General features: G+C 42.9%; 1 protein-coding gene across 1 annotated transcript in view; it reads left to right on the top strand.

Annotated features, from left to right (window-relative positions):
* The window catches only part of LOC115145287 (discs large homolog 1-like protein), a 205,166-nt gene that overhangs the window by 172,089 nt on the left and 20,746 nt on the right, over positions 1-12,331 (top strand). Inside the window, exon 12 of the mRNA XM_029686743.2 lies at positions 1,671-1,785. Coding sequence (XP_029542603.2) covers positions 1,671-1,785 — 115 coding nt within the window. The remainder of the gene's footprint in view (positions 1-1,670; positions 1,786-12,331) is intronic.

The raw sequence follows: 12,331 nt of genomic DNA, 5'->3' as shown, positions 1-12,331 counted from the left end.
TCTCTCTTAGCCAGGCTCTCTGGAACACAGACTCAGCCACAGAACCGCAACTACACTAAAACCCTTTATATCTACTCTGCACAGCAGGCATGTTGACGCAAGGACGCTCTATTGCTCTCTTCTGCATTCTCTCATATTTACAGTGGCAAAGCAAGTGGAATAGATCAACTAACGTGAAATAAACAAATCAGAAATTAACAGTAAACATTATACTCACAAAAATGTAATTTCTCTCTTCATCCCACTGTCTCTCTCTCCCTTTAACTCAGAGTACAGTAGTTACATCTCTCTGCCGTAATGCATTCATCACGAGAAAATAATAAGATCTGCTGTATACCCAAAACAGTCATACACTATATATATATATATACACACAAAAGTATGTGAACAACCCTTTCAAATTAGTGGATTCGACTATTTCAGCCACACCCGTTGCTGACAGGTGTATAAAATTGATCTCACAGCCATGCAATCTCCATAGACAAACATTGGCAGTAAAATGGCCTTACTGAAGAGCTCAGTGACTTTTAATATGGCACCATCATAGGATACCTCCTTTCTAACAAGTCAGTTCATTTCTGCCCTGCTAGAACTGCTGTTATAAGTGGAAACGTCTAGGAGCAACAACGGCTGAGCCGTGAGGTGATAGGCCACATAAGCTCACAGAACCGAGTGTTGAAGCGCATAGCGTGTAAAAATCGTCTGTCCGCGGACTACCGGGTTCCAAACTACCTCTGGAAGCTACGGCAGCACAAGAACTGTTCATCGGGAGCTTCATGAAATGGGTTTCCATGGCCGAACAGCCGCACAAAAGCTTAAGATAACCATGTGCAATGCCAAGCGTCGACTGGAGTGAGTAGTGTAAAGTTTGTCGCCATTGGACTCTGGAGCAGTGGAAACGCGTTTTCTGGAGTGATGAATGACTCTTCACCATCTGGCAATCCGACGGACGAATCTGGGTTTTGGCGGATATCAGGAGAACGCTACCTGCCCCAATGCATAGTGCCAACTGTAAAGTTTGGTGAAGGAGGATTAATGGGCTGTGGCTATTTTTCATGGTTCAGGCTAGGCTCCTTAGTTCCAGTGAAGGGAAATCTTAATGCTACCCCATACAATGACATTCTAGACGATTCTGTGCTACCAACTTTGTGGCAAAAGTTTGGGGAAGGCCCTTCCGTGTTTCAGCGGGCAAAGTCCATGTATAAATGGTTTGTCAAGATTTGTATGGGAGAACTTGACTGGCCTGAACAGAGCCATGACCTCAACCCCACCAAACTCCTTTGGGATGAATTGGAGCGTCGACTGCGAGCCAGGCCAAATCGCCCAACATCAGTGCCCGACCTCACTAATGCTCTTGTAGCTGAATGGAAGCAAGTCCCCGCAGCAATGTTCCAATATCTAGTGGAAAGCCTTCCCAGAGGAGAGGAGGCTGTTATAGCAGCAAAGGAGGGACCAACTCCATATTCATGCCCATGATTTTGGAATGAGATGTTTGCTGAGCAGGTGTCCAAATACCATTGGTCATTCATTGTAACTTTCCTCTGCAGAACAGAGTGGAATCAGTCTTCTTTCCGTACAACAGATTTTGTCCGTCACTTATTTTCCAGACTATTGCCAGTTTTCAAATTTTTCATGTTGTTATTAATTTCCTCTTTTTCCCTGTTTTACAGAATACAGTCAGTTTGAAGCCAAAATCCATGATCTTCGGGAGCAGATGATGAACAGTAGAATCAGCTCAGGCTCTGGCTCTCTACGGCCCAGCCAGAAAAGAACGCTCTACGTCAGGTAATTACTACTCTATAAAACCTTTATAATTTCTTTGTCAGGTACAACTACTTGACAAACCCTTATGATCACGTCTATGACTTCATCTGTTAATGTCCTTCTCTTCATCTGCACTGATCCAACAAGATGACGCTGCAGTGGAGAGCAGCGGTTTTACGAGCTCCTGACCAATTCCTCTTTTTTGCGTGTTTTTTTTAATGCTGATCTTAACTTTTTTTGTACAAAATGTCTCCGCTATCATTTCCTATGACCGAAAGCCGCTTCTGGAAATCAGAACAGCCTCGATCACTAACCTCAATTTGGATGACAAGTTCTCCTTCAACGAGTCCGCAGCTCTGGACGTTCTGCATACTCCAGACCAGGCCCTAATCCCCAGGATTCGAAAGAGGAAGTGACGGCACAAAAGAGGCAGACGAGCCGGCATCCTGACGAGACTACGTTGGCGAGCAAATAAACTGCCTCTACCCTCCATTCTGTTAGTGAAAAAAACAAACTGGACGAGTTCCGTTCAACACTATCCTATCAGCAGGACCAAAGAACTGTAATATTCTCTGTTTAACGGCTGAACAAGGACATCGATAATATACATCTCACTGGCTTTTCGGCAGCTTGAGGGGGGAGGGGTGTGTCTCTTTGTTAACAACAGCTGGTGTGCGATTTCTAATGTTAAGTAAGTCTCAAGTTTTTGCTTGCCTAAGTTAGAATACCTCATGATAGGTTAAGGATCATACTATTTACAAAGAGTTTTTGTCAATTTTTTTCATAGCTGTCTATTTACCACCACAAACCGATGGTGGTACTAAGACTGCACAGGGCCAATTGTAAAATGAGGCCCCCAGAAGCAGCACTTTCATGGCTGGTGATTTTAACGCAGTGAAACTGAAATCCTTTTTACAAAAATTTTATCAGCATGTAACCTGCACAACTAGAGGCGACAAAATTGTAGATCACCTTTACTCCACACACAGAAACGCATGCAAGGCTCTCCCTTGCCCTCCCTTTGGAAAATCTGACCATAACTATATCCTCCTGATTCCTGCTTACAAGCAAAAACGAAGTAAGGAAGTGGTCCAACACAAGTTTGTTCATTTGCACAATTTCTCTCGTTCACTTTTGTTGGGGAAATGTCCACACTCACTGAAAATGACATTCGGTAGCTACTAGCTATGCTTGGATAACTTTATGAGCTGAATTTGCCTGTATTTGCAATTAGTTTGTTTTCGCTCATTAGCATTTAACTAATAGTGTCTATGGGATAACCCTATTAGGTTGTGCTAATTGTGTTAGCATTCTGGTTATAGCGGCCTAAGGGGATTTCTTGCATTTTTGGTGCCCCCTTGTGTGCTATGCCGGTAATCCCGTACATCCCCAGATGAGAGAGGGATGGTACGATACTGCCCAAGCCTAATTAGAAGGCAATATCCTCACTGAGCTAAAGGCTTGAGCTGCTGCTTTCAAGGACCAAGACACTATTCTGGACACTTTAAAAATCCCTCTACGACCTCCGCCAGCCATAAAACAGGCAAAGCATCAATACAGGACTAAAATCGAATCCTACTGCGCCGGCTCTGACACTCATCGCATGTGGCAAGGTTTGCAAACTATCACAGATTACAAAGGGAAACTCAGCCGTGAACTGCCCGAGCCTACCAGACAAGCTAAATTACTTCTATGCTCGCTTCAAGGCAAGCAACACTGAACCATGCAAGAGAGCACCAGCTGTTCCATATGACTGTGTGATCTCATTCTCCGTAGGCAATGTGAATAAGACCTTTAAACAGGTTAACATTCACAAGGCCACGGTGCCAGAGGAATTACCAGACACGTACCCAGAGCATGCGCTGACCAGCTAGCAAGTGTCTTCACTGACATTTTAACCTCTCCCTGATCCAGTCTGTAATGTGTTTCAAGCAGACTGCCATAGTCCCTGTGCCCAAGAAAGCCAAGGTAACCTGTCTAAATGACTATCACCCTGTAGCACTTACATCTGTAGTCATGAAATGCTTTGAAAGGCTGGTCATGACTCAACACCATCATCCCACCACACTGGACCCACTCCAATTTGCATACCGCCCCAACAGATCCACAGAATACATAGTGCCCTCGAAGTTCATCACTAAGTAGGACCCTGGGACTAAACACCTCCCTCTGCAACTGGATCCTGGACTTCCAGACAAGCCGCCCCCAGGTGGTAGGCAACAACACATCCGCCATGCTGACACAACACGGGGGCTCGTCAGGGCTGCGTGCTTAGTCCCCTCCTGTATTCCCTGTTCACCCATGACTGCGCACAACTCCAAAACCATCATTAAGTTTGCTAATGACACGACGGTGGTAGGCCTGATCACCGACATAGATGAGATAGCCTATAAGGAGGAGGTCAGTAACGTGCCAAGACAACAACCTCTCCCTCAACGTCAGCAAGACAAAGGACCTGATCGTGGACTACAGGAAATTGAGGGCAGAGCACGCCTCCATCCACATTGACAGGGCAGTAGTGGAGCGGGTCGAGAGGTTCAAGTTCCTTGTTGTCTGCATCACTGAGGAATTAACATGGTCCACACACACACACACACACACAGTCGTGAAGAAGGCAGGACAATGCCTCTTCCCCCCTCATGAGGCTGAAAAGATTTTGCATGGGCCCTCAGATCTTCAAAAAGATATACAGCTGCACCATTGAGAGCATCTTGACTGGCTGCATCACCTCTTGGTATGGCAACTGCTTGGCATCCGACCGCAAGGCGCTACAGAGTGTAGTGTGAATGGCCCAGTGCATCACTGGGCCCTAGCTCCCTGCCATCCAGGACCTATGTACCAGGCGGTGTCATAGGAAGGCCCAAAGGATTATCAAAGACTCCCGTCACCCAAATCATGGACTGTTCTCTCTACCGCACAGCAAACAATACCGATGCACCAAGCCTGGAACCAAAGGACCCTGAACAGCTTTTACCCCCAAGCCAAAAGACTGCTAAATGGCTAATAACTAAATAGCTGCCGGACTATCTGCATTGCCCCTTTTTGCACTCTTGACTCATCACATACGCTGCTGCTTATGTTTGTTATCTATCCTGTTGCCTAGTGCCTTTACCCCTACCAGTATGTACATACTGTATCTACCTAAATTACATCGTACCCCTACACATCGACTTGGTACTGGTACCGTCATGTTGTTCATGGTGCAGTGCAATGTTTTAGTTGGTGATGTGGAGACCAAGGAACTTGAAACTCTCGACCCACTCCACTACAGCCTAACACTGTTGTGTCGACAGCAAACTTAATGGTGTTAGAGTCGTGTTTGGCCACACAGTCGTAGGTGAACAGGGAGTACAGGAGGGGACTAAGTATACACCCGAGGGTCGCCCGTGTTGAGGATCAGCATGCCAGGCATGTTATTGCCTACCCTTACTACCTGGGGGTGGCCCGTCAGGACTCCAGGATCCAGTTGCAGAGGGAGGTGTTTAGTCGCAGGGTCCTTTAGCTTAGTGATGAGCTTCGTGGGCACTATGGTGTTGAACGCTGAGCTGTAGTCAATGAACAGCATTCTCACATAGGTATTCCTTTTGTCCAGGTGGAAAAGGGCAGTGTGGAGTGCGATTGAGATTGCGTCATCTGTGGATCAGCACTACAGCACCACACCTCTGCCCATGTATAAAGCTAAGTTATCGTTAGTCATTGTGTATTTATTTCTCTTGTTATAATTGTTTCTATTATTTTTCTGTTTTACCTCTCTGCATTGTTGGGAAGGGCCCGTAAAGTAAGCATTTCACTGTTAGACTACACCTGTTGTTTACGAAGCATGTGACAAATAGCATTTGTTTTGATATGAAGGAACTTGACAGGTGAAAAAGCAGACCCCTGATAGACATGCACCATACTGCTTCCATCTGTCTCGTCAGATCAGCAAAGATGAAGTTACAGAGATGAGCAACTTTAGATGATATGTGCTATATAGAATATATCCAATTGTCTGGAGGCTGTCGTCTATACTCTTTGGTCACTTCGACCACCACATTTACCTGCATGACGCTATCAATGCACTTGACCACCACTGTGGCTTTCAGTCCGAGGAGGATAGAAAAAGGAAACATTTATTGTCCACAAAATGACAATATTCAACCCATATGGATGGAGCACAGGAGCACTGACCCTGAGATCGATCGAGTCTTCTCTGCATCTCTGTCTGTGTTGACGCAGGCACACGGACAACAATACACACGCACACACTCAGGCCTTTTCACCACCATCTGAAATGATCTGATCTGCTGCACTGTTGATTAATGGCAGAGAACCCATTGTCCTTTAAGTTGACTGGAGCCCCGATATGGCTGGCCTTCCTCCATTATTATGCAGATAGCATGATAATAGAGACTAGGTGTATCAGGGCTAGTTTGACTGGGCCATTCAAGCCTTATCTGCATCTGCCCAGCCTGCCTCCTGTACACAGCAGGCCCAGGAGAAGGGAGAATGTCACTGTTACATGCCCTACCCTGGTCCACAGGGAGAACAGTGGTGTATAAGGACCAGAGATAGAGAATGACACCCAGATCTTTAACCTCGTGTCACAATAAGATATTAAATCAGCTGTCACAAGACCTTTATCACACAGACTCAGGCAAAGCCGAGTGTCTCCAAACACTGATTTTATTTGAGTAGTAATTTTGGACATGGAGTTAAAATATCATTATGGAGTAAGCAGATCCAATCTGTTGTAACATTGTGTATTTCCGGTGTTATACAGTACATAACGCACAAAATTGTTTACTGCAAGAAGCCACACTGAATTTCTTCAACAGTATGTACACAGCGTACCACATTTTGTACCCTACCCTGTCTTTGCCAGTGGGCTCTGATGCAGTCTTAAGTTATCTCTTGTGTGTTCAACAGTGCACACTTGAACAGTTTCATGGGTGCTAGCCAGTGCACACTGATGCACTCCTCCCGCACTCTTGACCTCTCTGGAGCACATGTGCAGTCTTATTATTGGCCCTGAGAGGGCTGGAGGTTGACTCATTGACCCAGACCGTACTGTAGTGAAGACTTCACAGTTTTCTCCCAACCTGAGGAGCTCCTGTCAATCAGACCCACATGACCTGCTCTACTGGAGGAGAGTTTAAGGGTTAGAGGTCAGGGACAATGAAGCGTCCTGGGACTACAGTATATACTGGTTAAAACAAACTGGCTCCAGACTAGAGAAACTCTGATGTGACAGCAGTCGTTATACCTGCAGTACAAACATACACTCTGGAAATGCATTTGATTTGATTATATACAATTGAAATCACCAGATACAGTAATCATTATTCCTATTTGCCAAAGTGAATGCCCATCTATGAATCAGAATGTTGACGGTGTATTGTCGAGAATCTTGGTTTGGCCGAGGTTTGTTAGAAAACAGAGCAGTGGTACCAAACAGGAGATCAGCAGACTGGGTGTGACATATTGGGGCTTAGTGAGGCCCCTGGGCAGTAGGCAGCAGGCTGAGAAGAACTGTGGAGAGGACAGATGAAGAGACTGGCCATGACATCAGGGCTGTGTTAGGCCACTATAACCTTTACAAAGAGGAAATGTCTTGTGCTTGCTGGAGCAGGGCATTGGAAGGGCAGTGTGTTGAGTGTTCAGTGTGTGTGTGTGTGTTGGACTGCCCTTTGGGTTCAGAGCTGGCAGCACTTGATTTGAAGGTCTGCTTACAAAGACGATTGTGACATGGCTTTTCAGTGGTGTCAGTTTCACTCAATGCGATGGTTTTGGTACGCATGCACTCCATAAAAGGCCTCGCTCACAGTATGCCAGAGAAGGATATATAGAGGGATACGTGGAGAAGGATGTAGTCCCAGTGGTTTTGATTCCCAGTTTCCCGAACAGGATTAGTCTCTCTGCTGGTGGATCTTTAGGAGATTGAAACCGGAACCAGTCCCTAAAACCCTCCTCCTTACTTTTGCATTGACACATACTTCCAGAAACAGAATATCTACAGCATTATGGAAATCCAAGCTTTGCAGCATTATCTCCTTTACAGCCGTCTAGAACTGCATGCAGGAAGTCATAACACAGACAGACAACTGATGACATGCAGACACTAGCATTCCACTGCTCAAACATCTACCCTGAGTTATTGTGGGTTTTATTAACAACACCTCCCGCTCCACATTAGAATAGCTCATTCAGTGATCCGTTTAGCTAGAACTATAGCTCAGGGGCTGTGGTACACTATAGTATCCCCTAGGGGGCAGCCCTAAATTATACTCAAGGGGCTGTGGTTCCCAAGGGGCTCTACAAAGGCCAGGATTAGCAAAAAATGACAGCAGGATCATTTTGGCCAATTTGCCGTTAGGCAGCCCTGTGGATCTGGTGTATTGTAGCTTTTAGTATCCTCTCTAATTTGTGCTGCCTTCCATCTCATTACAGCAGAGGAGAATCATTCTCTCTACTATTATTCGGACATTTCATATTCTTAAAATAAAGTGGTGATCCTAACTGACCTAAGACAGGGAATTTTTACTAGGATTAAATGTCAGGAATTGTGAAAAACTGAGTTTAAATGTATTTGGCTAAGGTGTATGTAAACTTCCGACTTCAACTTTACCTGTCTCAAGACATTTATTTCACACAGAGTGCAAGTGTTTGTGCTCAGTACAAAGGTGTGACACACTTGAGAAATTCTTATTATCAGACTAAAACTTCTTCAGGCTAGGGTCTATTTTTCTCCACTTCCTGTCTGACTGACGTGCCCAAAGTAAACTGCCTGTTACTCGGGCCCAGAAGCCAGGATATGCATATAATTGGTACCATTGGATGGAAAACACTTGTTTGTAGAAAGTTTGTAGAAATGTTAAAATAATGTATGAGACTATAACACAATAGAGAAAACCAGATTTTGTATTTTTTTTGAGAGCCCATGCTCTTACCAGAGTTTTTTTTTAGAGAGAGCCCATGCTCTTACAATGGAAAGTATAGGGGCATTCTAGCTCTCAGGATGCAATTCCTATGGCTTCCACTAGATGTCAACCGTCTTTGTTCAATGTTTCAGGCTTGTTTCTTCCCAAACGAGGAAGAATTTTGAGTTTTAGTACTGGGATACAGACTTGGAAATCAGTCTGTGCACGCACCTGCTAATATTGTTTTCCTATTGAACATACTACTTTCCGTATGAAATATTATAGTTTAATTACATTTTTGGGTACCTGAGGATTAGATAGAAACGTATTTTGACTTGCTTTAACAAAGTTTAGCGGTAGCTTTTTGGATTCCTTTCTCTGCATGTTGAATGAGTGAATTACTCAAATCGATGGCATCAACTAAAATGACTTTTTGGGATATAAAGTAGGATGTTATCTAACAAAACGACACAACATATTTTAGCTGGGACCCTTTGGATTGCAAATCAGAGAGATTTTCAAAAAGTGAATATTTAAATCTCTATTTGTGATTTTATGAAGCCTGTGCCGGTGGAAAAATATGTTGATGTGGGGCGCTGTCCTGAAACAATCGCAGGGCATGCTTTCGCTGTAAAGCCTATTATAAATCAGACAATGCAGTTAGATGAAGAAGAACTTAAGCTTTAAACCGATATAAGACATTTGTATGTACCTAAATGTTTAATATCCATAATTGTTATGTTTATTTATTTGAATTGCGCGCCCTCCAATTTCACCGGAAATTGTCAAAGAAGAAGTACATTAAAATGATGTAACATTGGCAGGCACATTACTGGTTATTGCTGCTCGTTGTTCTCAGTCATTTGTTTTTACCTGCCATGCATATCTTTAATAAATACAAAATATTATACCATCATTTAATTACGGCTGTTACTATAGGATTATTACACTAGAAAGACACTGTACAGTACAGTAAGTGTGATCGCTTCTGTTTTTCCTACAGTACCTAGAGTATGTGGACCTGTAGTAGACACTGTCTAATGTTTTTCCTATTTTAGTATCCTAGTATTCCCATTTCTCAGTGCTGGAGTACAGCCCTGTTTTATTGATGAAGGAAAGGCATGGGGATGGTGCAGCCGGGACACTAGGGGATGGCTGTTACTTCAGCTCCAGTTCCTAAGCAGGCAGGCAGACACACACACACACACACACACACACACACACACACACACACACACACACACACACGTTCGTGCTCTACTCAACATCCTGGATCTCTGTGGGCTGATTTGTCTCAGGAAAGCCACGGTTGCTTAGTCAGAACACACACACACACAATGTAAAGGTTATGCGGTTGGAAAATCTCTCCTGAGCTGTCTATAGTGTGCTGCATATGTTTATTATTGCATCTATTCAGATATGGATCACATATTCCATGCACACCTGCTCAGTGCTCTGTATCTGTATATTTTTCCATCCATATTTATCATATTTCTTCCGTCTCTCACAGACAAAAATAGTAGCTACAGACTCTCTGACCAGGGCTTTTTGGACCTGTAAAACAATTACATTTTTGCTCAATTTAAAAGCCGACTAATTAGCTTGCTGCCAGTTCTTAGCAAACGTATGGAAGTTATTGTGTTTGACCAGATACAATGCTATTTCTTTGTGAATAATTTAAGAACTGACTTTCATCATGCTTTATGGGGAAGGACACTCAACATGTACTGCACTGACACAAATTACATGATTGGCTGAAAGAAATTGACAAGATTGTGGAAGCTGTATTGTTAAATTTAATTTAGTTACATTTCAGTGCAGCCTTTGATATTATTGACCATATTTGTTATTGAAAACAAAAGTGTTGTGGCTTTATGTGGGAACTCCTTCAAGACTGTTGGTAAAGCTGGTTGAGAAAATTCCAAGAGTGTACAAAGCTGGCAAGGCAATTGGTGACTACTTTGACTACTTTGAAGAATCTCAAATATAAACATATATTTTGATTTGTTTAGCACTTTTTTGGTTACTACATGATTCCATATGTGTTATTTCATAGTTTGGATGTCTTTGCTATTATTCTGCTATGTAGAAAATAGTACAAAATAAAGAAAACCCTGGAATGAGTAGGTGTGTCTAAACGTTTGACTGGTACTGTATATATACATGTATTTTAAATTGAAGTTCAATAGAAATTCAAATGAAATTGTATTTCATCTTTTCAATAATTTGAATGATCTTGTGTTTTTATTTCTTCAGTTTTTGTACTGAAGAGAAAAAATATCCAATCATGATTTTTCTTTGGTGGTCTGAAAAAAAAATGTAGTTAGCTCAGTCAACCATTGGCTAGGCCTTCAGAAGGTAGACAGGAGGCCTCTGCCATTCAACTGTATTAGAGTAGAATTTTTGAGTGACCAATCACATTTTGACTTGCAATAGGTGGGACCTCGCCTGGGTACCAGTCACTTTAGCTAATCTGTACTCCATGTCATATTCAAATATGAACATTATATCATTAATGAGCGAGGAGAACAGAGGATTTTATCCCGATTCGATCACCCTCACAGCTATCACAACGATTATGCAAATATTGGACTATCACTTTTTTTTCCTCCATAGAAGAGGTGTTTTATGTTTGTCCAGATGAAACCAGTCTTTCAAAAGTTGCGAGCTCGTGTCTAAATTCTCAAACCAAATATATACTGCAATTTCAACCATAAAACGTCTTAGTCTCAAAATGTCGTAGCCTCAAAATACAACAACTTTTTGAGGCTCCACGTGTTGTCATGGAAAATATTAAATTATTTCCAACAACCAATGAACAACTCCGCCCTAAATCCAGTGCATATTGAACGTTGAGATTGCCGAAAGTCCAGTTTCAGTGGCAATGACAAGGAGTGGCAAGGAGTGGAATATTAGCTAAAGAGACTGGTACTCAGAATAAGGCAGGGACCATAGCTTAGTGTGTGGCACCGTTCTTCTGGAAGGCCTAGATATGTCACTGACAAGCCTAGTTTTCCCATGCTTTTGTTGTAGTGCAGGGTTCCCCAACAATATTATCCCCCCCCCCCCCCAAGCCCCTCAAATTAATCATGAATAATATTTGTTTCATTAATCCAAAAAACTCACAAATGCAATGTCTCAAGAAGGATGTTACCCTACCTAAATAACTTCACGAGGAGAGAGAATGCAGGAGACAGTCAACTAATAAAACAGGCAGCGGACCATTTTGTGGTGCTGAAATGTAAAGCTACAACTGCAGTGCAATCAATTAGGAGGGGAACAGCGCCTGGTGCTGAAAATATAGCTAACTTGTTATGCAAGTGTTCCACAGCAACAGATGGAGAAAACCTACACCAGTCGAGTAATTCATTTTAACAATAATCTTCATTTTAATTTGACTTTCCAAACAACAAGAGGGCTTAATTGGAGTTTATTTCTTCTGATCCTAGGCCTATATAAAATAAATTAACTGGCTGAGGTAGGCTGAGGCTTTACAGCATATTTCACAATAACAAAAATATATGGCCTAATAGAAGTCCGAATTTTTTTATTAGGCCTACTTACAGTTGCAACTGGCCAAAAATGTAGCATCCTACATAAAACAATAATTTAAAGAAAAAAAAGGTGATGTCTGTATCGGGATCGCCTGCTTCTTTAACGACAGAACA

Source organism: Oncorhynchus nerka, linkage group LG17 (assembly GCF_034236695.1).
Source record: "Oncorhynchus nerka isolate Pitt River linkage group LG17, Oner_Uvic_2.0, whole genome shotgun sequence".
In the NCBI taxonomy this organism is placed as follows: domain Eukaryota; kingdom Metazoa; phylum Chordata; class Actinopteri; order Salmoniformes; family Salmonidae; genus Oncorhynchus; species Oncorhynchus nerka.
This window is presented reverse-complemented; position numbering and strand designations above follow the sequence as displayed.